At 36.5% G+C, this 22,756-nt stretch overlaps 2 protein-coding genes across 5 annotated transcripts in view; one reads left to right on the forward strand and one right to left on the reverse strand.

Annotated features, from left to right (window-relative positions):
- Positions 1-434: 434 nt before the first annotated feature.
- Positions 435-22,756, forward strand: part of LOC136042157 (uncharacterized) — a 276,004-nt gene continuing 253,682 nt past the window's right edge. For both annotated transcript variants that reach the window (XM_065727077.1, XM_065727078.1), the window contains exon 1: positions 435-1,887. The gene's annotated coding sequence lies outside the window, so the exon portion shown is untranslated. The remainder of the gene's footprint in view (positions 1,888-22,756) is intronic.
- The window catches only part of LOC136042158 (uncharacterized), a 72,246-nt gene continuing 60,341 nt past the window's right edge, over positions 10,852-22,756 (reverse strand). For all 3 annotated transcript variants that reach the window (XM_065727084.1, XM_065727086.1, XM_065727083.1), the window contains one exon: positions 10,852-11,888. In XM_065727084.1, coding sequence (XP_065583156.1) covers positions 11,797-11,888 — 92 coding nt within the window. In that variant the 3' untranslated portion in view covers positions 10,852-11,796. The remainder of the gene's footprint in view (positions 11,889-22,756) is intronic.

Genomic DNA, 22,756 nt, shown 5'->3' on the forward strand with positions numbered 1-22,756 from the left:
CGGTAGTATATAATCTCCATGATATTTCAGGATCTATTGAAGCTGGGATCGAGCCGCAGGCACCGTAATTCCATAAATATGTCCTGAGACGACACTGGGTATACGTAACAATCGACAAAACGACGAAGAAAAAAAGAAACTAATGTTGATCTTCGACATTAAAAAAAGAGGCTAATGAGAAAAAGACATTAAAATGAAGAAAAAAAGAAACTAATGTTGATTTTCTGACAGTGCGAGAAAAAGAAGGAAGGACAATACAGATATTTCGGCAAAGACTTCCGATAAGCCTTCCTCATCCAAAAAAAGAGAAGAAAAAAGGAATGCATAAAACATTGACATAACTTTTACAATTCCCCTACAATTTGACATGTAGCAATAACGGTAAGCCCTGGGGCTTCTTTTTCCGAGGAAAGATAACAATCTGGGAACACCCTTTCAACGCCCGACATTCCCTTCAGTATCGCCTATTCTGCACCATTTCTGATCATTTCAGCACTAAAGAACAATTGTTAGTTTCTCTAGATCCAGATCATTATTTTTAGTAAATCCAATGTCACATAGTTTTAGCAGTGAAAGGCTTATTACTAGTATTGTGTACGGATGTAAACGGGTTAATTCATTCCTTTCGTATTGAACAGACAAAAAACATTTAGTGTATTTTCCTCTCTGAAGCTAGCGTCCCAAAGGCCTTACTTATCTGAAAAGAAAAGTTTTATTTGGGGGGGGAGGGTCAAACTAGGTAGCCCCATTCTGGATATAGCCTTGGCTATATATACTTTTCTTTCTCTTCCTCTTCTATTTCATCGTTCTGGGACGGTAGTATATAATCTCCATGATATTTCAGGATCTATTGAAGCTGGGATCGAGCCGCAGGCACCGTAATTCCATAAATATGTCCTGAGACGACACTGGGTATACGTAACAATCGACAAAACGACGAAGAAAAAAAGAAACTAATGTTGATCTTCGACATTAAAAAAAGAGGCTAATGAGAAAAAGACATTAAAATGAAGAAAAAAAGAAACTAATGTTGATTTTCTGACAGTGCGAGAAAAAGAAGGAAGGACAATACAGATATTTCGGCAAAGACTTCCGATAAGCCTTCCTCATCCAAAAAAAGAGAAGAAAAAAGGAATGCATAAAACATTGACATAACTTTTACAATTCCCCTACAATTTGACATAGTGTTTCATAAATAGCTGTTTTTATTAAATCTTCCCCCTTCTCTCCTCCTTGAAGTTAGTTTTGTGTATATTTCTACACTAAAAACATAAAATCATTAGTACATGCAAATCACTCTCTTATTCTTATCACTCTCATGATCTCTTTTTTTGTGATCTTGAGATTTCCTCGTCTCCGAGAAAAAAAAACAAAAACAAAAAAAAAGCAACATTCTTTGAGACAGTAAAAATTGTCAAACTTATTGAAAAAAAACACAATTCATGATTTATTTGTATCAGCTTTATTTTTTTATAATAACTCCTTTTTTATTACAATGTCTCATTTATTTATTTTGCTTTGGATTTACACTGTGTTGAGAGTGTCAGAATTGATACTGTGTTGAGATTGTCAGTATTGACTGAGAGTTCGAATCAACAATACCTTGCTGAAAACGGATATTTTATTACCTTTGAAATAAAGAACTGGTTTCTTTGACTAAACGGATTAAAATACAGCATTCGCTTCGGACTTAGATAGATTGCAAGTTCAGTGATTAATCGCGAAATGAATTCAAATGGGATTTTGGATCGAGAAAATTAATTGATGAAAGTTTATGCATTAAAGAGAGATTCACTTGATCTACTGTTCAATTTTGTTCAGCTTGGCACATTACTTAGGACAGTTCGGCTGACTTTTAAGTCTTCGATTCAACCACTCAACGAAAAGGTATGAACTTTTTTATGTTATCGAAGCTATTTTTCTAACTAATTTCTGTCTAGTTAAGCAGATGGCTAAATGGTAAATTTATAGCAAACAGTATTACTGGCTTTCGTATAAAGTTAATATACCACTCGATGCCTTTTTTTATGCTCTTTACAAATATTAAATAAAAAAAACAAGTTTTTTTAACTGAAAGTTAGGAGCAACATTAAAACTTAAAACGAACAGAAATTACTTCGTATATGAAAGAGGCTGCTTCCTCATCAACTTTACGCTAAAGTTTGACTCTGTCTCTCAATTCTTCTTTTTAAAACAGTAAAAAACTTCAGCGTAAAGAGCGGGGCGTTGATGAGGAAGCAGCCTCTTTCATATACGAAGTAATTTCTGTTCGTTTTAAGTTTTAATGTTGCTCCTTACTTTCAGTTAAAAAAAACTTGTTTTTTTATTTAATTTCTGAACGTTTTTGAATCAATGCATGTTTTGATTTTGGCTCCCCGCAGAGGAATAATTAAAACGAAATTTGCATTTTTTTTTTTTTTTGCTAAATGGCTTTCTCATAATTTTGATCGAATGATTTTGAGAAAAAAGAGCGGAGGAGGAAGCCTAGTTGCCCTCCGATTTTTTGGTTAATTAAAAAGGCAACTAGAACTTTTAATTTTTTACGAATATTTTTATTAGTAAAAGATTTACGTAACTTATAAATTAGCTTACGTAAAGAACTGTTGTATTCTCATATTTTTATTACATATATAAGGGGGTTCGCCCCCTTGTCAGATCCTCGCTCTCTACACTAAAGCTTAAATTTTGTCCCAATTCATTAAAAATGACCCCAGAATCACAAAAGCCGTAGAATAAATAGTTGAAATTACTAAAAATACTTTAACGTAAAGAGCGAGGTATTAGGAGGAGGTGAGCCCCTCAAATGGGTAATAATTTCTGTTTGTTTTAAGTTTTAATGCTGTTCCTTACTTCCAGCTGAAAGAACTTTTTCATATTTATTTTTTCATTGTGTTTTTAAATAATGCTAATAAATCCTGCGCTCCCTTCATGGAGATTTTCTTCCCCCATGACAAATTATCGATGGAAAGTTCCCCCAGCGTATCCCCCTCTTCTCAACCCTCCCCCAACCAAAAAAAGCCTCCTGAAAACGCCTGTACACTTCCCAATAACCATTACTATATGTAAGCATTGGTCAAAGTTTGTAACTTGTTGCCCCTCCCATGGGGACTGTGGGGCAGTAAGTCGTCCCCAAAGACATAGTTATAAGGTTTGTCGACTGCGCTGAATAAAATGGCTATCTCAGAATTTTGATCCGTTGACTTTGGTAAAATAATTAGCGTGGGAGGGGGCCTAGGTACCCTCCAATTTTTTTTTGTCACTTAATGAGGGCACTAGAACTTTTCATTTCCGTTAGAATGAGCCCTCTTGCAACATTCTAGGACAACTGGGTCGATACGATCACCCCTGGAAAAAAAAAATAAATAAATAAATAAACACGCATCCGTGATCTGCCTTCTGGCAAAAAATATAAAATTCCACATTTTTGTAGATAGGAGCTTGAAACTTCTACAGTAGGGTTCTCTGATACGCTGAATTTGATGGTGTGATTTTCGTTAAGATTCTATGAGTTTTAAAGGGCGTTTCCCCCTATTTTCTAAAATAACGCAAATTTTCTCAGGCTCGTAACTTTTGATGGGTAAGACTAAACTTGATGAAACTTATATATTTAAAATCAGCATTAAAATGCGATTCTTTTGATGTAGGTATTGGTATCAAAATTCTATTTTTTACAGTTTTGGTTACTATTGAGCCAGGTCGCTCCTTACTACAGTTCGTTACCACGAACTGTTTGATAATAATCACTTCCACCGGAAATCCAGATTTAAGCACTTTTTGACCTCTTAAAAATGACCTAGTTGTGGGGTACAAAAAGTTCCTTGTCGCCGAAATTTCAATTAAAGCATACATTCTCGGTCGTTTTTTACAAAATAATAGGATATTTGAAATCACAAATCTGCAATAGTTTAGAAACAAATTTGGGCTATATATTTGTACATCAGGGGGGCGGGGGTAAAGCATAGCAAATATTAAATACATAAACTAACCATTGCTTTATTTAATGTAGGTAAATTTTTAGCAAACAGTATAACTGGCGTTCGTAATAGTCGGCTTTCATATTTTCGACCAAAAACGCATGCTTTTATTTAAAATTCGATGTCAATGAAGAAGAAAACGTCATATTAATTTATCAAAATTAATTAATTTATCAAAATTAATATTGGAAAATCAGTGCTTGTGAATTATATAACATTAAAAAAAATGGATTTATAATGAAAGAGTAAGTTCGAGATCAATGTTATAAGGTATTTAAGGTTTGAGACCAATTTTCTTAGCCTTTTTTATATCCCAAATCTAGGTCATTCTTAAGAGGTCAAAAAGTGCTTAAATCTGAATTTCCGGTAGAAGCGATTATTATATTTGCAAAAAGCATAAAAAAGGCATCGAGTGGTATATTCACTTTATACGAAAGCCAGTAATACTGTTTGCTATAAACATAGAACTATGCAAAGGCAAACTTAAAGGAAAAGCTTCTGAAAATATCATTTTAAATAAGTCGTTGGGATCAGCCTCTCTTATTAACAAGATTACAGCGACGGAACAAGAAATTCAGTCTGTCATGGAAAACCTTGCTCAGAAAATAGATCAGAGATTAGATGAAAAATTGGCATCTGTTGGAGGCAAACAGTCATTTTCTAAGGACACAGTTAGTGCAATCAAAGCGCAAAGCTCGTCGATTTCAAGTGAAATTTACAGAGCATTAGTTGTTGAATTCGAGCCAAAATTTGTTACTTTATCTGATGATTTAAAATATTTAAAAAGTCAATGCTCATTTATAGAGGAACGGATTAAAGTTGCAGAGCAAAAGCTTGATAAGTATGAACAAGAAAAGAGATTAAATAGTCTCGTGTTCAATAGGGTTAAGCAACCTCCCAATAGTGACTTGAATTTGGTGGTTGTTGATATAGTGTCAAACAGAATGGAGCTTGAAGTATCAAATCAAGATGTGATAGAAGTTAAAAGATTAAATATAAGCAAAGGTAATAGTAAACAGGATGCAATTGCTCCTGTAGTTGTAACATTCAAGTCTAAAGACCTTGCTTTTAAAGTGTTCAAAGAAAAGTCAAAATTAGCTCGCACTGGTATTTTTGTGTCAGAAAATCTGACAAAACAAAGACAAGATGTTCTGAACTTAGCACGGGATAGATATGGGATAAGCAAGTGTGGTCTTACCAAGGTCGAATTTATGTGCGTCTAGCTAGTGATTCTTATCCACGTCGCTTATGGTCTATCGACGATATTGCTTAATAGTGGTGCTAATAGTTAAAAGTCGTTATATTTTCACCATTTTTTCGTGTTTTTTTTTGTTCGCTTATAGCCTCGTAGTTTTTTTCTTCTGTTTGTTGTTGCGCAGGTCTGATACACCATCTCTTTAGGTCCTATTATTTTTTCTAGCTCAGGCTATGGGGATGTTTACTCCCTTGATGGACGTCTACTTCAATTGCAAAGTAATCCAATAGATGTTTTGAGTATTGCTAATAATTCTATTGGTCAAATTCAAAACAATTCCTTAAATTTTTCCCATTCAATTACTAGTAAGTATGTTCCCGATTTAAATTGAGCTACTAGACGAGATGATAATTTTTCAATCCTTCAACTCAATACTCAGGGACTAAGTTCATCGATTGAGGAGTTGAGGCAGATAGTTTCTGATGGACAACCTGATGTTGTCGGGTTATGTGAGACCTTTCTGAATTCTAATAATGAAATGCTCCTTGATATAACCGGTTATAAAATGGAACGACTAAGTCGCAGAAGGATGGCAAAGGGTGGTCTAGTCTTGTATATTTCTGATGTTATTCCCTATTTCGTTCGAAGCGATCTGTCAAGGAATGATGAAGGCGTTTTTGAATCCAAGTTTATTGAAATTAAATTACAAAACGAAGTTTTGACAATTGGTAATGTTTATAGATTTCCGAGTGAATCCGTCCCTTCTTTTCTTCATGTCCTTGATGAGGCTTTGGATTTAATAGGGAGACGTTCGTGCGAACTAGTAATAATGGGAAACTTTAACATAAATTTGATTGATGTGGCGTCCTCTACTACGGTGGATTTCCTCTCAACTATGCTCACTGCTGGGGTTCTACCAACAACCTGTATTCCGACACGTTTAACTGATACGTCAGCGTCTTTAATTGATAATATTTTTTTGTCTCTTAGTGTGGTTCAGAATTCTGTTGTGGTGAGTGATATTTCTGACCATTTTCCTGTATTTTCCACCTTTAACTTTAAAATAAGGTTGAGTAGGAATACTCCAACAGCTTCTTTTAGGTTTGATCTGAATAATTTAATCCGCCTCAGATCCCATTTAGCTGAGAAGACATGGAATATTTTTAGTGAGGATAATGATTTTCGTTCAAAGTTTGATTCTTTTCATGAGCTTTTTCCGAAGGATACAAAAGCTATACAATGTATTTTGTCACTATCGTGACTAAAGAGTAAATCTGAAATTCTCAAACTTTTAATATGATTATTAAAATTATTAATACAGTTATTTTTTATCCATATTATAATATAGAATTGTAATCTAGTTAATTGCACATAATTATTAATTTTTTCTGAAAGGAGGATCAGCAGGAAAATGGATGTTCAATCACATTTTGATCTTCCTTTGGGAACGACTTTGCAAATTGTTCTGGTATCTATATATATAAAAATAAGTTGTCTGTGTGTGGATCTGTGGATGGATCAGGTGACGTCATGTTTCGGCTGACGTCATGAAATTAGTTGCCATCATTTTTGCTTTGAAGGTGACGTCATTCAAGTTATATAAGACATATGTTCGCCGTCATGTTTCGGCTGACGTCATGAAATTAGTTGCCATCATTTTTGCTTTGAAGGCGTGACGTCATTCAAGTTATATAAGACGTATGTTCGCGTAGAATTCTATTAATGCTTAAGTTTATAATGACTGATGAAGATGCTCAAAGAGTCTATGCCAAAAAACTTGCTGCTGATAGAGAAAGTCAGAAAAGAAAGCGTGCCGAGGAACTACCAGAGCAACGCGAAAGCAGACTTGCTGCTAAAAGAGAAAGTGAAAAAAGAAGGCGTGCCGAGGAACTACTAGAGCAACGCAGAAGCAGACTTGCTGCTAAAAGAGAAAGTGAAAAAAGAAGGCGTGCCGAGGAATCAAAAGACCAGCAGGGAAACAGGCTTGAGGCTGATAGAGAAAGAAAGAACAGAAAGCATGCCGAGGAACTACCAGAGCAACGCAGAAGCAGACTTGCTGCTAAAAGAGAAAGTGAAAAAAGAAGGCGTGCCGAGGAACTACTAGAGCAACGCAGAAGCAGACTTGCTGCTAAAAGAGAAAGTGAAAAAAGAAGGCGTGCCGAGGAATCAAAAGACCAGCAGGGAAACAGGCTTGCTGCTGATAGAGAAAGTAAGAAAAGAAAGCGTGCCGAGGAATCAGAGCAATCTGAAAGTTATCGCCTGGCATTCAGGTACAACCCAGTCGATGATTATAGCTTGAGTAGATGTGTTCAAATCGGGACAATGTCTAAAATTTGTCCCTATTGCAAGGCCTTGAAATTCAATGGTGAAACAATGGGAATGTGTTGCGCCTCAGGAAAAGTTAAACTTCCTCTATTGGCTGCACCACCAGAGCCATTGAAGACTTTCCTTACTGGAACTACGTCAGAATCTAAGCGTTTTTTGTCAAAAATCAGACAATACAACTCATGTTTCCAAATGACGTCGTTTGGAGCCCAAATCGAAAATCCAGATCAATTTATGTCTACTTTCAAAGTAAAAGGGCAAATTTATCATAAAGCAGGGTCCCTTCTACCATTCTCAGGCGAGAATCATAAATTTTTACAATTGTACTTCATCAGTGATAGAAATTCTGAATTGAATGCACGTTGCGAAATTTCTCCCAACGTTGAAAGGACAATCGTTTCCCAATTGCAACATCTTTTCCACGAAAATAATAAGTTAGTGCGTCTGTTCAAAACAGCCATCGATTGACCTCTTCAGGGTTTGGGAATGCCTTCACCTAACCGTATCGCTGCTGTTTCGACATGTGTAGAATTGGATCGTGAACAAAGTTACAGTACGAGTGATCTATTGTCGTATGTACAAAATAACATTTCCAAGTTAACGTCGGAACAAAAAGACATTTATGATACGATAATGCATTGTGTCGATAACAACGTTGGAGAAATTTTCTTTTTGGATGCGCCAGGAGGTACTGGTAAAACGTTTGTGATAAAACTGATTCTGGCATCAATTCGATCTAAAAATGATATAGCGTTGGCAATTGCGTCGTCCGGAATAGCCGCAACATTGCTGCCTGGTGGAAGAACTGCTCATTCCGCTTTGAAATTGCCTCTGAACTTGCATTCTACAGAAACTCCCACGTGCAATATTTCCAAATCATCTGGGATGGGTAAAGTATTGCAGCAATGCAAACTTATTATTTGGGATGAGTGCACAATGGCACACAAAAAATCGCTCGAGGCTCTGGATCAATGCTTGAAAGATTTGCGAGGGAAGTCGAAACCCTTTGGCAGCACCTTAATATTGCTTGCGGGAGATTTCAGGCAAACATTACCTATAATACCTAGATCAACTCCTGCAGACGAAATGAATGCTTGCCTGAAAAATTCTAATTTATGGGCACACGTAAAAACATTAAAATTAACTACAAATATGCGTGTCCGATTGCAAAACGATGACTCTGGTCAAACATTTTCAGATCAATTGCTGGTAATGGGAAACGGAAAGCTCCCAGTAGACTCAATTTCAGGACGTATACAACTACCTGCTGATTTCTGTAATTTAGTGACGTCCAAAAATGAATTGATTGAAAAAGTATTTCCGAATATTCTAAAAAATTATAAAAATAATAAATGGCTAAGTGAAAGAGCGATTCTCGCACCCAAAAATATAGACGTCCACGAAATCAACAATATTGTTTTGACCAAGATTCAAGACCAGGCAGTCCTTTACAAGTCAGTCGACACAGTTTTGGAACCAAATGAAGCGGTTAATTATCCATCTGAATTTTTAAATTCCATAGATCTTTCAGGGTTTCCACCACACGTGCTACAACTAAAAATAGGCGTACCAATAATATTGTTACGTAACATAAACCCACCAAAGCTTTGCAATGGCACTCGACTTGCCGTAAAAAAAACAATGGAAAACCTAATAGAGGCCACAATCCTGACAGGGCCTTTTGAGGGTGAGGCTGTTCTTATTCCTCGCATTCCCATGATTCCAACAGATCTGCCTTTTCAATTTAAAAGATTGCAATTCCCAATTCGATTAGCATTTGCAATCACCATTAACAAAGCTCAAGGTCAATCATTAGAAAAATGTGGTATTGATCTTAATACTGATTGTTTTTCCCATGGACAATTGTACGTTGCATGTTCGAGGGTCGGTAAACCTGACAATCTATTTATATGCAGCGAGAATTGGACAGCGAAGAATGTTGTATATTCGCAAGTTTTACGCAGTTAATTTGTATTTCGGAACCAAATGAAGCGGTTAATTATCCATCTGAATTTTTAAATTCCATAGATCCTTCAGGGTGTCCACCACACCTGCTACAACTAAAAATAGGCGTACCAATAATACTTTTAAGAAATATCAACCCACCAAAGCTTTGCAATGGCACGCGACTTGCCGTAAAAAAAAAACAATGGAAAACCTAATAGATGCCACAATCTTGACAGGGCCTTATGAGGGTGAGGCTGTTCTTATTCCTCGCATTCCCATGATTCCAACGGATCTGCTTTTTCAATTTAAAAGATTGCAATTCCCAATTCGATTAGCATTTGCAACCACCATCAACAAAGCTCAAGGGCAATCACTAGAAAAATGCGGTATAGATCTTAATACAGATTGCTTTACCAATGTACAATTGTATGTTGCATCTTTGAGGGTCGGTAAACCTGACAATCTATTTATACGCACAGACAATGGGACAGCGAAGACTGTTGTATATTCACAAGTTTTACGTAGTTAATTTGTATTGTATCTATCTATCTATCTATCTATATAAAAACGAGTTGTGTGTATGCATGTTTGTTTGTTTGTAAAAAGAGCGTTTGCATATGACGTCATTATTAGTACATACGGCTTTGTATATGGACAGACAATGGGAAAGCCAAGAATGTTGTATATTCGCAATTTTTACGTAGTTTGAAACACATATATAAATCTATCTATATTCACAGATGGGACACAGGGACACAACTACAATGGCGCGTAACTAATATGGCGCGTAACTAATATGGCGCGTAACTAATATGGCGCGTAACGACTTACGCGCGCGGGGGGGCTTGGGGGGGGGGGCACGAAGCGCCCCCACCAACTAGGTGTTGGGGTGGCGCGAAGCGCCACCCCAACAGCTAGTTATCATATAAATATCAAAATGTGAGCATTAAACCTTTAGGTCTAAAGGTACGACCAGATGCGACTTCGGGGAGAATACGATTCGTTTGCTTTGCAGAAAAACCCAACCCAGCTATTTTATAGTCCAGAAAAGAGTTCAAAAACAGATAGAAAATTTCAGCTTGAATTGAGCTAAGCTTAGTGGATCTTGGATTCCACCCACCTCAACTTGTTTCTGAATCCCTACCAATCTTGTCCCCCATTTGATACCTTATCTCCAGATATGAAAAAAAAAATTCCCCTGCATGACTGAAAAAAATTAACAAACCATCATGATATTTTCTCTTTTTTTATTACTTACAGTTTTACCCTTGTTTTGTTCTTATTCCCTCCTTTCCTTATATTTTTAATGACCAATTTAGATTTAAAATTCATACATTTCTTATGCACTGAGAAAAATATCTCAGTTTCAAATATTCTGTTCTAAAATCCTCCTAAAATTTGTCATAAAGCTTTTCTTTGATGCATTTAATAAGCAAGAAAAAAGAAGTTTACAAATGTGATTAAGATCCAATCAAATGTTTAATTTTATACAATACAAATCTTTATACACCATGATTAATAAATTAACATTAATAATATTTGGCAAAATACGATCGAAGTCGAAGACAAACACACCATCTTAAGCCCCACCTAGATTTGTGTAAAAATTATTCTCTAGCTTAAGAGGCTTAAGCAAAAATTGTCTTAACGTTATTCCTCTTATTCATATTATTAGTAAAATATGAAAGGTCCTCTTTGCCGTTATTCACCGTAAGACAAGCCACTGCACAAATTAAGATGGGACTTAGTCATGGAACAGTGTTCATCATACTGCGACTAAATCCAAAAATAAATATTGATTCAAAATGCAAATTAGTAACACAGAGAAACAGAGAGTTTATTTGTAAAATTTCATACCACTGAAAAAAAATTCTATACTTCTCGATGGCTTAAGATTTCGCACGCAGAATAGCCATTCAGGTGCTAGAAAGACAAAATTATTTGGCTTTCCTTTCTAACATGCGGCTAACGAATAACCTGATTGGCTTACGAAAATACATCACAGAAGTAATCTAATGAAATAGAAGTAATTTTTTGTCACGGAAGTATAGTAAAATATTTTTTCTTTTTCTCTGTTTTTGTTCTGTGTTAAAATCCAAAAATTCTCTAATTGATCGACAACAGAAAGGCGACGCTCCGCAACATTCACGGTACATCATAAAACTGAGAAAAGCCCGCAAAAAACACATGAAGAAGTCCAGGTAAACCACAATTTAGTTCGGCTTTCTCGCTTTCCATTTAAAACTGTCACTTGCATAATGGTACCAAACTTTTGTAAAAATTCGCTCCTAATTTTTTTTTTCACATGCTGTATTGCTCTTGAAAACAGAAAAAAGTAACTTCGATTCAGGCCATTTAGTAGTTATAAGGTGGATATGGTTGAGTTCCTGGATAATATGGACCAGGATATGCGTATCCATAAGCATATTGTTGTTTCTGAGGATAAACTGAAACAAGAAAAAAAACATAGATTAAAATGTAGAGGGAAAATACAGCTTTTATTCGCTTAATAAGCTTGAGAGAGAGAAAAAAAATCAGGTTTTAATATCAACAGAGATAACTATGTTAGAACCTTACTAGGAATAATTATGGCTACGGCGGAGGAATTGTACTAACAATTCATACTAGCTCTTTTACTGTACTTTTTGCTGATATAATGAATTTTAGATATCTAGAATAATACTACAAGTTTTTAGTTCTAGACCGCTAAGAAAGACCCCAGAATCTATCTCAACTATCATTGTTATTAACATAAGGACTCGTCGTAGCACAAAACCTCCTAATGCCAGCGCAGCACAAAGCTCTGTCAGCTTCTTGGTTATATCTATCTCATGGGTTACCTCAAGGGAGAAGATCTAAAAGCGTGAAACGGTTATTTGACCCAGGAATTTGGCCAAAGAAAAGAAGTTAGAATGTTGTTTTACAGGCATACCGCAGCAAAAATGAATAAGAATTAAGAAAAAGAACTTATTAAATTCTAATCAAAATCGAAAATAAATTTCTAGTTTACATTACTGAGGGAAAATGTTTACTTTTAAATGGGAGAATCTAAGTGGATCAACTCAAATTAGTTCAGTACTTCCACTTTGTCTGATTTTTCCGATATTTTCAGATTGTTGGCCCTCTTGTCGGAAAAAAATTAATCGTGTCAGACGTCGGCATTGTGTCTGATTTTCAGTAAAAAAAACGGATATTTGTCCGATGGTTAATTGTTCCAGTTGTTTTTTTTTCTTTCCGGAGAAGGAAAAAAATCTATCACCTACATAAGAAAGGCGAAAATTTTGAAAAATTGTACATATATCTTTGCTGCTAATTTGGGATCTAATCTTAGGAAAGTTAATTTGAGACTTTTTCCCATTATAAGATTAGAAAAGAAAGATCAAACAACTTGGCTTGTTTTTGTCAACAAAGCAGAAGAGAGCTAGGCTGCAATGGCCACTCACAGGTTCAAAATGTTGAAAATTGTGAAAAAATAGCCCATCAAAAAGAAGTAAGTAATTTTAGTCAGAGCGCCAGATTCTGTATCGTGCACCCACCCATGCCGGAAGGTACAAAAGTGCTGAGGACGGATCCTAGGGTAGTCGACCATGCTGAAAACGAATATCGTAGGGCGCATGTTCGCCGTTGGGGCGTTTTTGAGATATAGGCCAAAAACGCCAAATTTAGCCTATAACAAAGTGTGACGTTTCAGGATTTTTTTGCGACTTATTGGGTTGAGGAATCTGGCGTAATGTTATATCAATCGAAAGAAGAGATCTAGATCTACAAGAATATGATTTTTAAATTGAAAAAAAGACACTATTTTTTTTCTCTATTTACTGCAGCTTCAAAATAAGTGCTATAAAATTCAACAAATATCTCAAAGAAAGGCTAAAAACTCGAAATTTCTTCAAGGTAACAATTTTTTTTTTCATATTTGAAAAGAAAGCCCATTCAATTTCGTACAATTTGAAATAAAAACATATAAACTATTTTTATTTTTAAAAGGTCTGTGATTTTTTTTTTAAGTGTAACTGAAATGATCACTAGCCGTATCGTGAAAAGGGACATAATATTTTTCTCTTCTTCAAAGGGTAGGAATACTTCAAAATTCCTAACTGTTTAAAATTTTTAACTTGTACTTAAAAATTAAAATAGGTTTAAAAAAAATGTTGACTAAAAAAAGTGTTTTTTTTTTTGTTTTTTGTTTTTTTATACAATGAACGAATATGTTTTCTGGTGTACTAAGGCGTCTGCAATTTCCTTTTTGGGACCTGATTTGCCAGTAATACGACTGAGCTATTTACTACACAAAAGAATTCTGCTTCACAGATGGATTCAGTCAGCGCATTGGAGTTGTCTTACTCGGCCTGCCCGTAAAATTGAGTAACAGTAACTGATTAGGGACCTGTTGTAATTAAAAGTAAAAGTTATCAAATAAAATTTTCACAAATATTCCTCGTTTTCTTCTTCCGAGAATTCAGTTGGGGCAAGGTCAGACTCCCTGCATGCCCTCCTCGTTCCGCGGCAGGAGAATAAGCTGCAGCATCCTTTCATTTTTGAGCAGCTACAGTCTTTCCTGCATCTTCCACTTTTGCATCTGCAGTAAGAATCCAGGCTTGATGCTTCTTTACAGTTTGAGACGACCGCATCTACTTCCCCTTCAGCCATCTTCCATCCAAGGAGAAGTGGATCTGGAATGCTCGGCCGAGCCTGTACTGACGACAAGATTATCCATGTAACGAATATGGCTCTTCGTATGCATGGCTCGAAGGTGTCGTCAGAAGGTGAAAGTCTTTTCACATCTTGTTTCTGGCACCGAATGTAAGCCCTTACACTGGCCAGTGAATTGAATCCGGCCTGTTTACCGTATTGTTTACAATGACCAGGAATTTTGATAGGTCGCAAAATTCTCTAAACGCGTCGACTGAAAGCTTCCCTTCTGCATCCTTGATCTGCTCCGTCACAGACACCATTTTTGAGGCAAAAGTTGAAGACACCGCGGTGTTTAAGAAAGAAGCTTTCCCGACGCCGAAGACAAAGTTCGTTGTGTCACAACCTGGCCGACAGTGCACGAACGGTAACATAATCTGCTCCTCTTTGGACAAGTGGACTCCATCCGGTGGCTCGTGTACTGGGATAATGTAAGTCGGGAACTTCAAGAAAAGTTCGCTCAGTCCTTCAGCTTGAAGCTCTTCAAAAAAATGAACACAGGCTACTGCCACGTCTGTGTCGTTGGTATGCACAACGATGCTACGATACTACAAGCGTAACGGCTAGCGTACTTGACATGTGTCATAAGGCGTTGGTCAGCCTCTTCGTGGCTGGAGGACAAGCATTCCTCATAGTAACAGTGTTCTGGTAAAGTTGGACAGCAGCCACGCTCGACCAGAGACACTTTGAATCTCTCCTTGAACCCACCTGAGAGAAAAAGGTTGAGTGCGTTCGGAAGCTGATCACTCATCTGCTCCCAAGTTTCATACAAAATTTCGACGAACCGGCTTTTAGACGCTGAGCTTGCAAGTACGGCATCCCCATTCTTCAATTGTGCTAAGAGCGGAAATCTCTTAGCACAGAGTGCTAAGAGATTTCCCCTTTCCCTCGTTGTTCCCTTTCCCTCGTTGGAGTCTGCATGCTGATTTCAAGGCGATCAATTCTCCGGTGTCCGTGAGCTTTCCAAACAGCCCGTTGTACCGATGTGCGACAATGTGGACTTCAGGAATACCCACTGGAAGATAATTCAGCAATGATAGACATTGCTGAATTATGCGACAAGCTTGATTTGCGACTAGCTTGAAAAGTTACCGTATTTGGTATTAATAAATAAATAAACAAATAGAAGCAATCTTTCCGCGAAGGATTTGACTGTTTCAAACCTGGCAGGCCGATATGGCCTTATCTTGGACATTAGGTCAATGGTGTTTACTGTAGCTGATGTTGTTTCTTCGGATTTCAAAGTGGCCGGCCAAGCTGAAAGTCCTCATATTTTTCTTAGCCAGTTCAACAGCACAGCTTTGCTCCCCGCCCTCATTTTTCAGCCAGAGGATGTCTTGGTTGTTTGTTGCGGAAGATGCTCAAAAATGGATGAAGGGAAAGGAAGAATCTCTTTTGTGTGGATCTTTGCAACAGCTTTCTCCTTTTCTTCGCCGTAGCTCAACTGAGCAGTAATGATTCTCTTCAAAGCTGTTACTTCAGAGCTCAGGAGATCGGTTTTAGGGACACCATTCACTTTCTGAGTTTTTCTCTCTGAAGGGAAAGTTCGGAGTACACCTTTTTCACATCTTCTTTCCTGTTGCACAGAAAGTTCTCAACCACCTCTTTTCCTTTTGTGGCTACGCAAGTAATATCAGAAACAATCTTCTCATCGTCCACAACTTCTGACTTCACAATATCTACTAGGTCGAAGTCCACTCTGCTGAACGGATTGCCACATGTAGCGAAAATGTCTCGAACTTTATCTCGTGAAAGTTGTAATCGCGTCGTCATCGACTGATTGTCTTCGTGATATTTTAATGTCTCTGTGGATACGTTGACTACTTGCAGGAAACCATTGCTGATGGCAGCAGAAATCGGTAAGGTAAGAATCCGAGCTTCAGTCTGTCCCTCATCCAGTTGTTCTCCTATTATTCCGGCCGCCGTCTTTGCATCCTTGTTCACTGTACATTCCAGTATCTGATCGGAACATGTGGCCGTAAACCTGGTGTGCGCTCTCTTCACTGCGAAGTATCCTTTCATGAGCCTTCCGTGTACATCAGGAAAGGTTTGTGGTAAACTTCGCATGTCATATAGGTACTGTATAAGACATCTTGTATGCTGAGGATGGTCAGCCACCACCAAGTATGGCAACATCCGAGAAGTTGCTGTCAAATGAGACTCCCAGTCACAGTCTCGTTCAGCATGATTGAATTGCATCGCTATTTCAAGTATTTCCAAGAACTACCGCCAGAAAGCAAACGTGGGTGACGTATTTCGAAGGGTTTTGTAGGCATTCATTATCGGATCCAAAGTAATTAAGGTATCGTTTGCCTTCTGAAGTGCAATTCGTTAGAACCGTTTGCCAATGAAATCCTGAATAGCTCAATGGCACTACCCAGCTGGTCCAGAAGGGATAAGTTTTCTTGTGCTTCGGAGTAATACTCTTCCAAGGACTCCTAGTAGAGGGCTAGCAAGACCTCGTACAGTATGCAGTAGGCATTGATATCTTGGTAGTAGCCGTTTCCTTGAAATACCTTTTCGCATGTACCAGGTAGTAGCAGCTTTGCCTGCACTATAATCTCTTTGAGTCCGGAGCTGTCCATTATCTTACCAACTGCCTTTAGTTAGTTGAGCAGGAGGTGGAAGTCTCCCATCCGTAGGATTACGTTTTCGAAGTCATCGTGGTATTTACTTTTCACTCCCTGTGCTAGCTGATAAATGAAGAGATCTTGCGGGAAAACCGTATCGTCACATCCGACAGCTTTACTTATCGCTGTGAACGTTCGCAGAGATTTTTCGACTGTTGCATGGTTATTTGGTGCTTCATGAAGGAAAAGCAAGATATTAGATTAAATATTGGCAAATCAATTTCAAATCACAGATGTTCCATTTGACAAGCATTTTCACTAGAAAAGGAAGTTCCAATACTAAATCTGATTGATCAATGTAACATGCCTTTTTATCAGTCCTTATAAATCTAAATTAGTCAGTATCACCTAGTTTCTTGTGATATTTAATTTTGTAAATTACTTTCATTAAGTCTCTTACTTCTGCAAAAAAAAAATTTACGTTCATTTTTCCAGCCAACTTTACAACACCAAAAGTGCCTTTAAAAACTCTATTTCTTTAAAAATTGTTTTTTGATCTTCCAAATTTGTGTCATATTCTTCATTATCATCCATCAGCAAATCAGTATTTCCCTCAGAATCACATGTTGAATCAACCAGAAGTAACTTTTTTTTTTCTTGGCCTACCTGACTCACTTTTCTTTTTGATCTTCTGTTTATCAATTTCTTCTGCTTAGCTTATCAATCAACATCCCGCTAGGTAGCAGGTTACTAAACAAAATTCATATTATCGGGTACAGTCGCTAAAAAAGTTGCAGACCCCCCAGATATAATAATTTAAACTTTTTTTCTTAGCTTAATGTGTTCGGAATTAAACGGGCTTTCTTTTTTAATATAAAAAAAATACTTTATTTTGAAAAAATTTCGAGTTTTTAGCTTTTCTGTTAGAAATTTGTTGACAAAAATCTGACTTTTTTTAAAACTGCAGTAAAACGTGTACTATTTTTTATTTTTTTTTACAAACAAAAATCATATTCGGGTAGCCCCAAGTCTCTTCTTTCTATTGATGTAAGAGTACGCTGGATTTGACCAATCTTATTTGTAGAAAAAAAATTAGAATCATTGAACCCCATTATAGGCCAAATTTGGTGTTTTTGGCCTATATCTCAGAAACGCCCCAACGGCGAACATGCGCCCTACAATATTCGTTTTCAGCATGGTCGACTACCATGGGATCCACCCTTAACATTTTTGTACCTTCCGGCATGCGTACTAATCGAAATAAGCAAGATACAGAATCTGGCGCTCTGACTATTTGGGTCGTGAGATGGAAGAAAGATAGTAGTAGAAAGAATGGTGGAATATACTGCTTTTTGATCTTCCAAATGTGACAGATGTCTGGAACTTTTGGCGTCACGTGGCTTCAATAAAAACATCAAATGACAATCAGAGGTTCTCTAACATAGTCGGCATTGCCCAAAACCTTCTGACCATAATCTATATATATAAAAACAAGTTGTCTGTCTGTCAGGTGACGTCATGTTTCTGTGTCGACTGACGTCATGAAGTTAGTTGTCGTCATTTTTGCTATGACGGTGACGTCATTAAAGATATTTAATCATGAAGTTAGTTGTCGTCATTTTTGCTATGACGGTGACGTCATTAAAGATATTTAAGACATATATGTCCACGTAGAAATCTATTAATTTTTAAGTTTAAACATTACCTATAATACCTAGATCAACTCCTGCAGACGAAATGAATGCTTGCCTGAAAAATTCTAATTTATGGGCACACGTAAAAATATTAAAATTAACTACAAATATGCGTGTCCGATTGCAAAACGATGACTCTGGTCAAACATTTTCAGATCAATTGCTGGCAATTGGAAACGGAAAGCTCCCAGTAGACTCAATTTCAGGACGTATACAACTACCTGCTGATTTCTGTAATTTAGTGACGTCCAAAAATGAATTGATTGAAAAAGTATTTCCGAATATTCTAAAAAATTATAAAAATAATAAATGGCTAAGTGAAAGAGCGATTCTCGCACCCAAAAATATAGACGTCCACGAAATCAACAATATTGTTTTGACCAAGATTCGAGACCAGGCGGTCCTTTACAAGTCAGTCGACACAGTTTTGGAACCAAATGAAGCGGTTAATTATCCATCTGAATTTTTAGATTCCATAGATCTTTCAGGGTTTCCACCACACGTGCTACAACTAAAAATAGGCGTACCAATAATACTTTTAAGAAATATCAACCCACCAAAGCTTTGCAATGGCACGCGACTTGCCGTAAAAAAAAACAATGGAAAACCTAATAGAGGCCACAATCTTGACAGGGCGTTTTGAGGGTGAGGCTGTTCTTATTCCTCGCATTCCCATGATTCCAACGGATCTGCCTTTTCAATTTAAAAGATTGCAATTCCCAATTCGATTAGCATTTGCAAACACCATTAACAAAGCTCAAGGTCAATCATTAGAAAAATGTGGTATAGATCTTAATACTGATTGTTTTTCCCATGGACAATTGTACGTTGCATGTTCAAGGGTCGGTAAACCTGACAATCTATTTATATGCAGCGACAATTGGACAGCGAAGAATGTTGTATATTCGCAAGTTTTACGCAGTTAATTTGTATTGTATCTATCTATCTATCTATCTATATAAAAACGAGTTGTGTGTATGCATGTTTGTTAGTTTGTAAAAAGAGCGTTTGCATATGACGTCATTATTAGTACATACGGCTTTGTATATGCACAGACAATGGGAAAGCCAAGAATGTTGTATATTCGCAATTTTTACGTAGTTTAACTCCTGCAGACGAAATGAATGCTTGCCTGAAAAATTCTAATTTATGGGCACACGTAAAAATATTAAAATTAACTACAAATATGCGTGTCCGATTGCAAAACGATGACTCTGGTCAAACATTTTCAGATCAATTGTTTGCAATTGGAAACGGAAAGCTCCCAGTAGACTCAATTTCAGGACGTATACAACTACCTGCTGATTTCTGTAATTTAGTGACGTCCAAAAATGAATTGATTGAAAAAGTATTTCCGAATATTCTAAAAAAATTTAAAAATAATAAATGGCTAAGTGAAAGAGCGATTCTCGCACCCAAAAATATAGACGTCCACGAAATCAACAATATTGTTTTGACCAAGATTCGAGACCAGGCAGTCCTTTACAAGTCAGTCGACACAGTTTTGGAACCAAATGAAGCGGTTAATTATCCATCTGAATTTTTAAATTCCATAGATCCTTCAGGGTTTCCACCACACGTGCTACAACTAAAAATAGGCGTACCAATAATACTTTTAAGAAATATCAACCCACCAAAGCTTTGCAATGGCACGCGACTTGCCGTAAAAAAAAAAACAATGGAAAACCTAATAGAGGCCACAATCTTGACAGGACCTTTTGAGGGTGAGGCTGTTCTTATTCCTCGCATTCCCATGATTCCAACGGATCTGGCTTTTCAATTTAAAAGATTGCAATTCCCAATTCGATTAGCATTTGCAATCACCATTAACAAAGCTCAAGGTCAATCATTACAAAAATGTGGTATAGATCTTAATACTGATTGTTTTTCCCATGGACAATTGTACGTTGCATGTTCGAGGGTCGGTAAACCTGACAATCTATTTATATGCAGCGACAATTGGACAGCGAAGAATGTTGTATATTCGCAAGTTTTACGCAGTTAATTTGTATTGTATCTATCTATCTATCTATCTATATAAAAACGAGTTGTGTGTATGCATGTTTGTTTGTTTGTAAAAAGAGCGTTTGCATTTGACGTCATTATTAGTACATACGGCTTTGTATATGCACAGACAATGGGAAAGCCAAGAATGTTGTATATTCGCAATTTTTACGTAGTTTGAAACACATATATAAATCTATCTATATTCACAGGTGGGACACAGGGACACAACTACAATGGCGCGTAACTAATATGGCGCGTAACGACTTACGCGCGCGGGGGGGCTTGGGGGGCGCGAAGCGCCCCAACAACTAGGTGTTGGGGTGGCGCGAAGCGCCACCCCAACAGCTAGTATTTTATAACGCTGTTGTGGAGCGGTTCTTTTCAATCTTGAAAGATGTTGAAACAGATCACACAAAAGTGTGACTCTTACTTCAATTATGCAGGTTGAGTTTGGCACGAAAAGAAAGAGATATGTGTCCTATGATTTAGAAGTCAATACTCCCCTCTTAAAACTACTCATAAATTGTAAAAGGCAACACGATGAGTGCGTTCGGTGTAGTTATAAAAGTGCAGTTAAAAAAAATGATGAAAGTTTGTTTTGTATTTGAGGAAAAAAGGATTTTATATGAATTTTTTAAAATATATGAGATGAAAATGAATAAAGGTGAGTCCTAATAAGGTGCGATTATTTTTATTTTTTGAATAGTAAAGATATATGTTACCATTGATGGAGCAAGAGCCGTAGGACAGACAATGTAAAATATTGTCTCGTGAAAAAAAAAGATTGCTATGCGACGGAATATTGTCAAATTTTCTAAGGTTGGAGTCGGAAATTTGTCGGATTTTGGACCAGTGTGGTGTTAGAAAAAATATCAGATTTTCTTGAGTTGGGTGTCGGAATTTTTCTGACTTTTCAAACAGACCGGTCGGAAATCTGGTAGGAACAAAGTGGAAGTACTGAAATAGGCGTAATTTTTGGATTTATTTTTGAAAACTCAGCGCTTAAAATAAGCAAGAATTTTGTCAAATTTACAGTTTGAACTAAAATTCAAACTAGTGCTGGTGTAGGAAAATTATTTTGCCGTACCTGTGCGAAAAGGGAAATGGCAGCTATTAATCTAAAAGATGGAAAACAAAGTAAAAAAAAAATTACTATTTAAGTTGACAAGCAGTAAAAAAAAAAATGGTGATAGCCTATTATAGAAGTGGCAAAAAATTTGATATTAAGATTAATTTTTTGCTCAATCTAAGATTAAGAAGAGGAACATAAAATATTTTGTGGTACAGTCTGAAACTTTTCTGTATCTTAAAAAAAAGAAATTAATAAACGAACTGAACTACTCAGTTTAAGTGGAACATAATTAGTTCAAGAATGTTGGATATGTATGCTATCAGTTTAAGCAGAACATACTCATTTTTAAAATGTATGCTATAAATCTAATTTGAGAAACCAAATTCACAAACCATTTTTTGAATCACATAGCGAAAGTGATCAAAAGTAGTAAACTGTGTCGTACACCCGGTTTAAAAATGTCCACTAGTAAGGTCTTTGACTAAATGCCTAAAACTAATCAAATTTAAAAGGGGTACAATTCACAAAAAGGGAATATTTGTCCACATAGAATAACAATGACAGAATAACAGAACTCTAAATTTTTTACATCTTTTTCCCAATCTTGTTCCTTTCCCAATCCCAATATGAACTAATTTGACCATGAATCCTTTGCATGATAATTAGTGCTTAAAAATTGACATTAAATATTTTTTGTTAAAAATATTATTTTTTTATTATTTTTTGTTTTTGTTTTCTTCTTCCTTTATAGATTTTGTATCTCCTTTCGAAATTGGTCAGTAGTAAGCCTACTCATTTAAACAGGTCGACTTTCCTGGTTGATTCAATAAAACAATCTGGCCCCATTCAATAAAATATTATAACAATCTGATTCAATACAACAATCTGAGAGTGTAGCTTATTGTAGCTTACCATTTTCATCACTTCAGCAGCAGCAATTCCAAAGAGAGTGTGGAAAATATCTTGCAAAACTGATATTTATAGCATTTAGTCCTAAGCATAGTCATTAGTACCAATCGAAGGGCGGGGACAATTACCCATTGTAGATTTGAAAAATACCTTCTCTTGGTATCGTCTTAGAAAAAGCCAAAGAAAACAAATTGTGCCCCTCCCCCTATATGTTGAAAAGTACCTTTCAAAAAAAAATAAAAAAATAGAAGAAATAGAAAATAACCCCTCCCTTTCATTTTGGTGAATTGATCCTCCCCCACCCCCTGAACTCAGTACGCTTAAATGACCGCTTCAGTCCATTTTCCCCAACTTTATTTGGTTTCAAAGAG

Source organism: Artemia franciscana, unplaced genomic scaffold (genome assembly GCF_032884065.1).
Source record: "Artemia franciscana unplaced genomic scaffold, ASM3288406v1 PGA_scaffold_73, whole genome shotgun sequence".
NCBI classification, from domain to species: Eukaryota; Metazoa; Arthropoda; class Branchiopoda; order Anostraca; family Artemiidae; genus Artemia; species Artemia franciscana.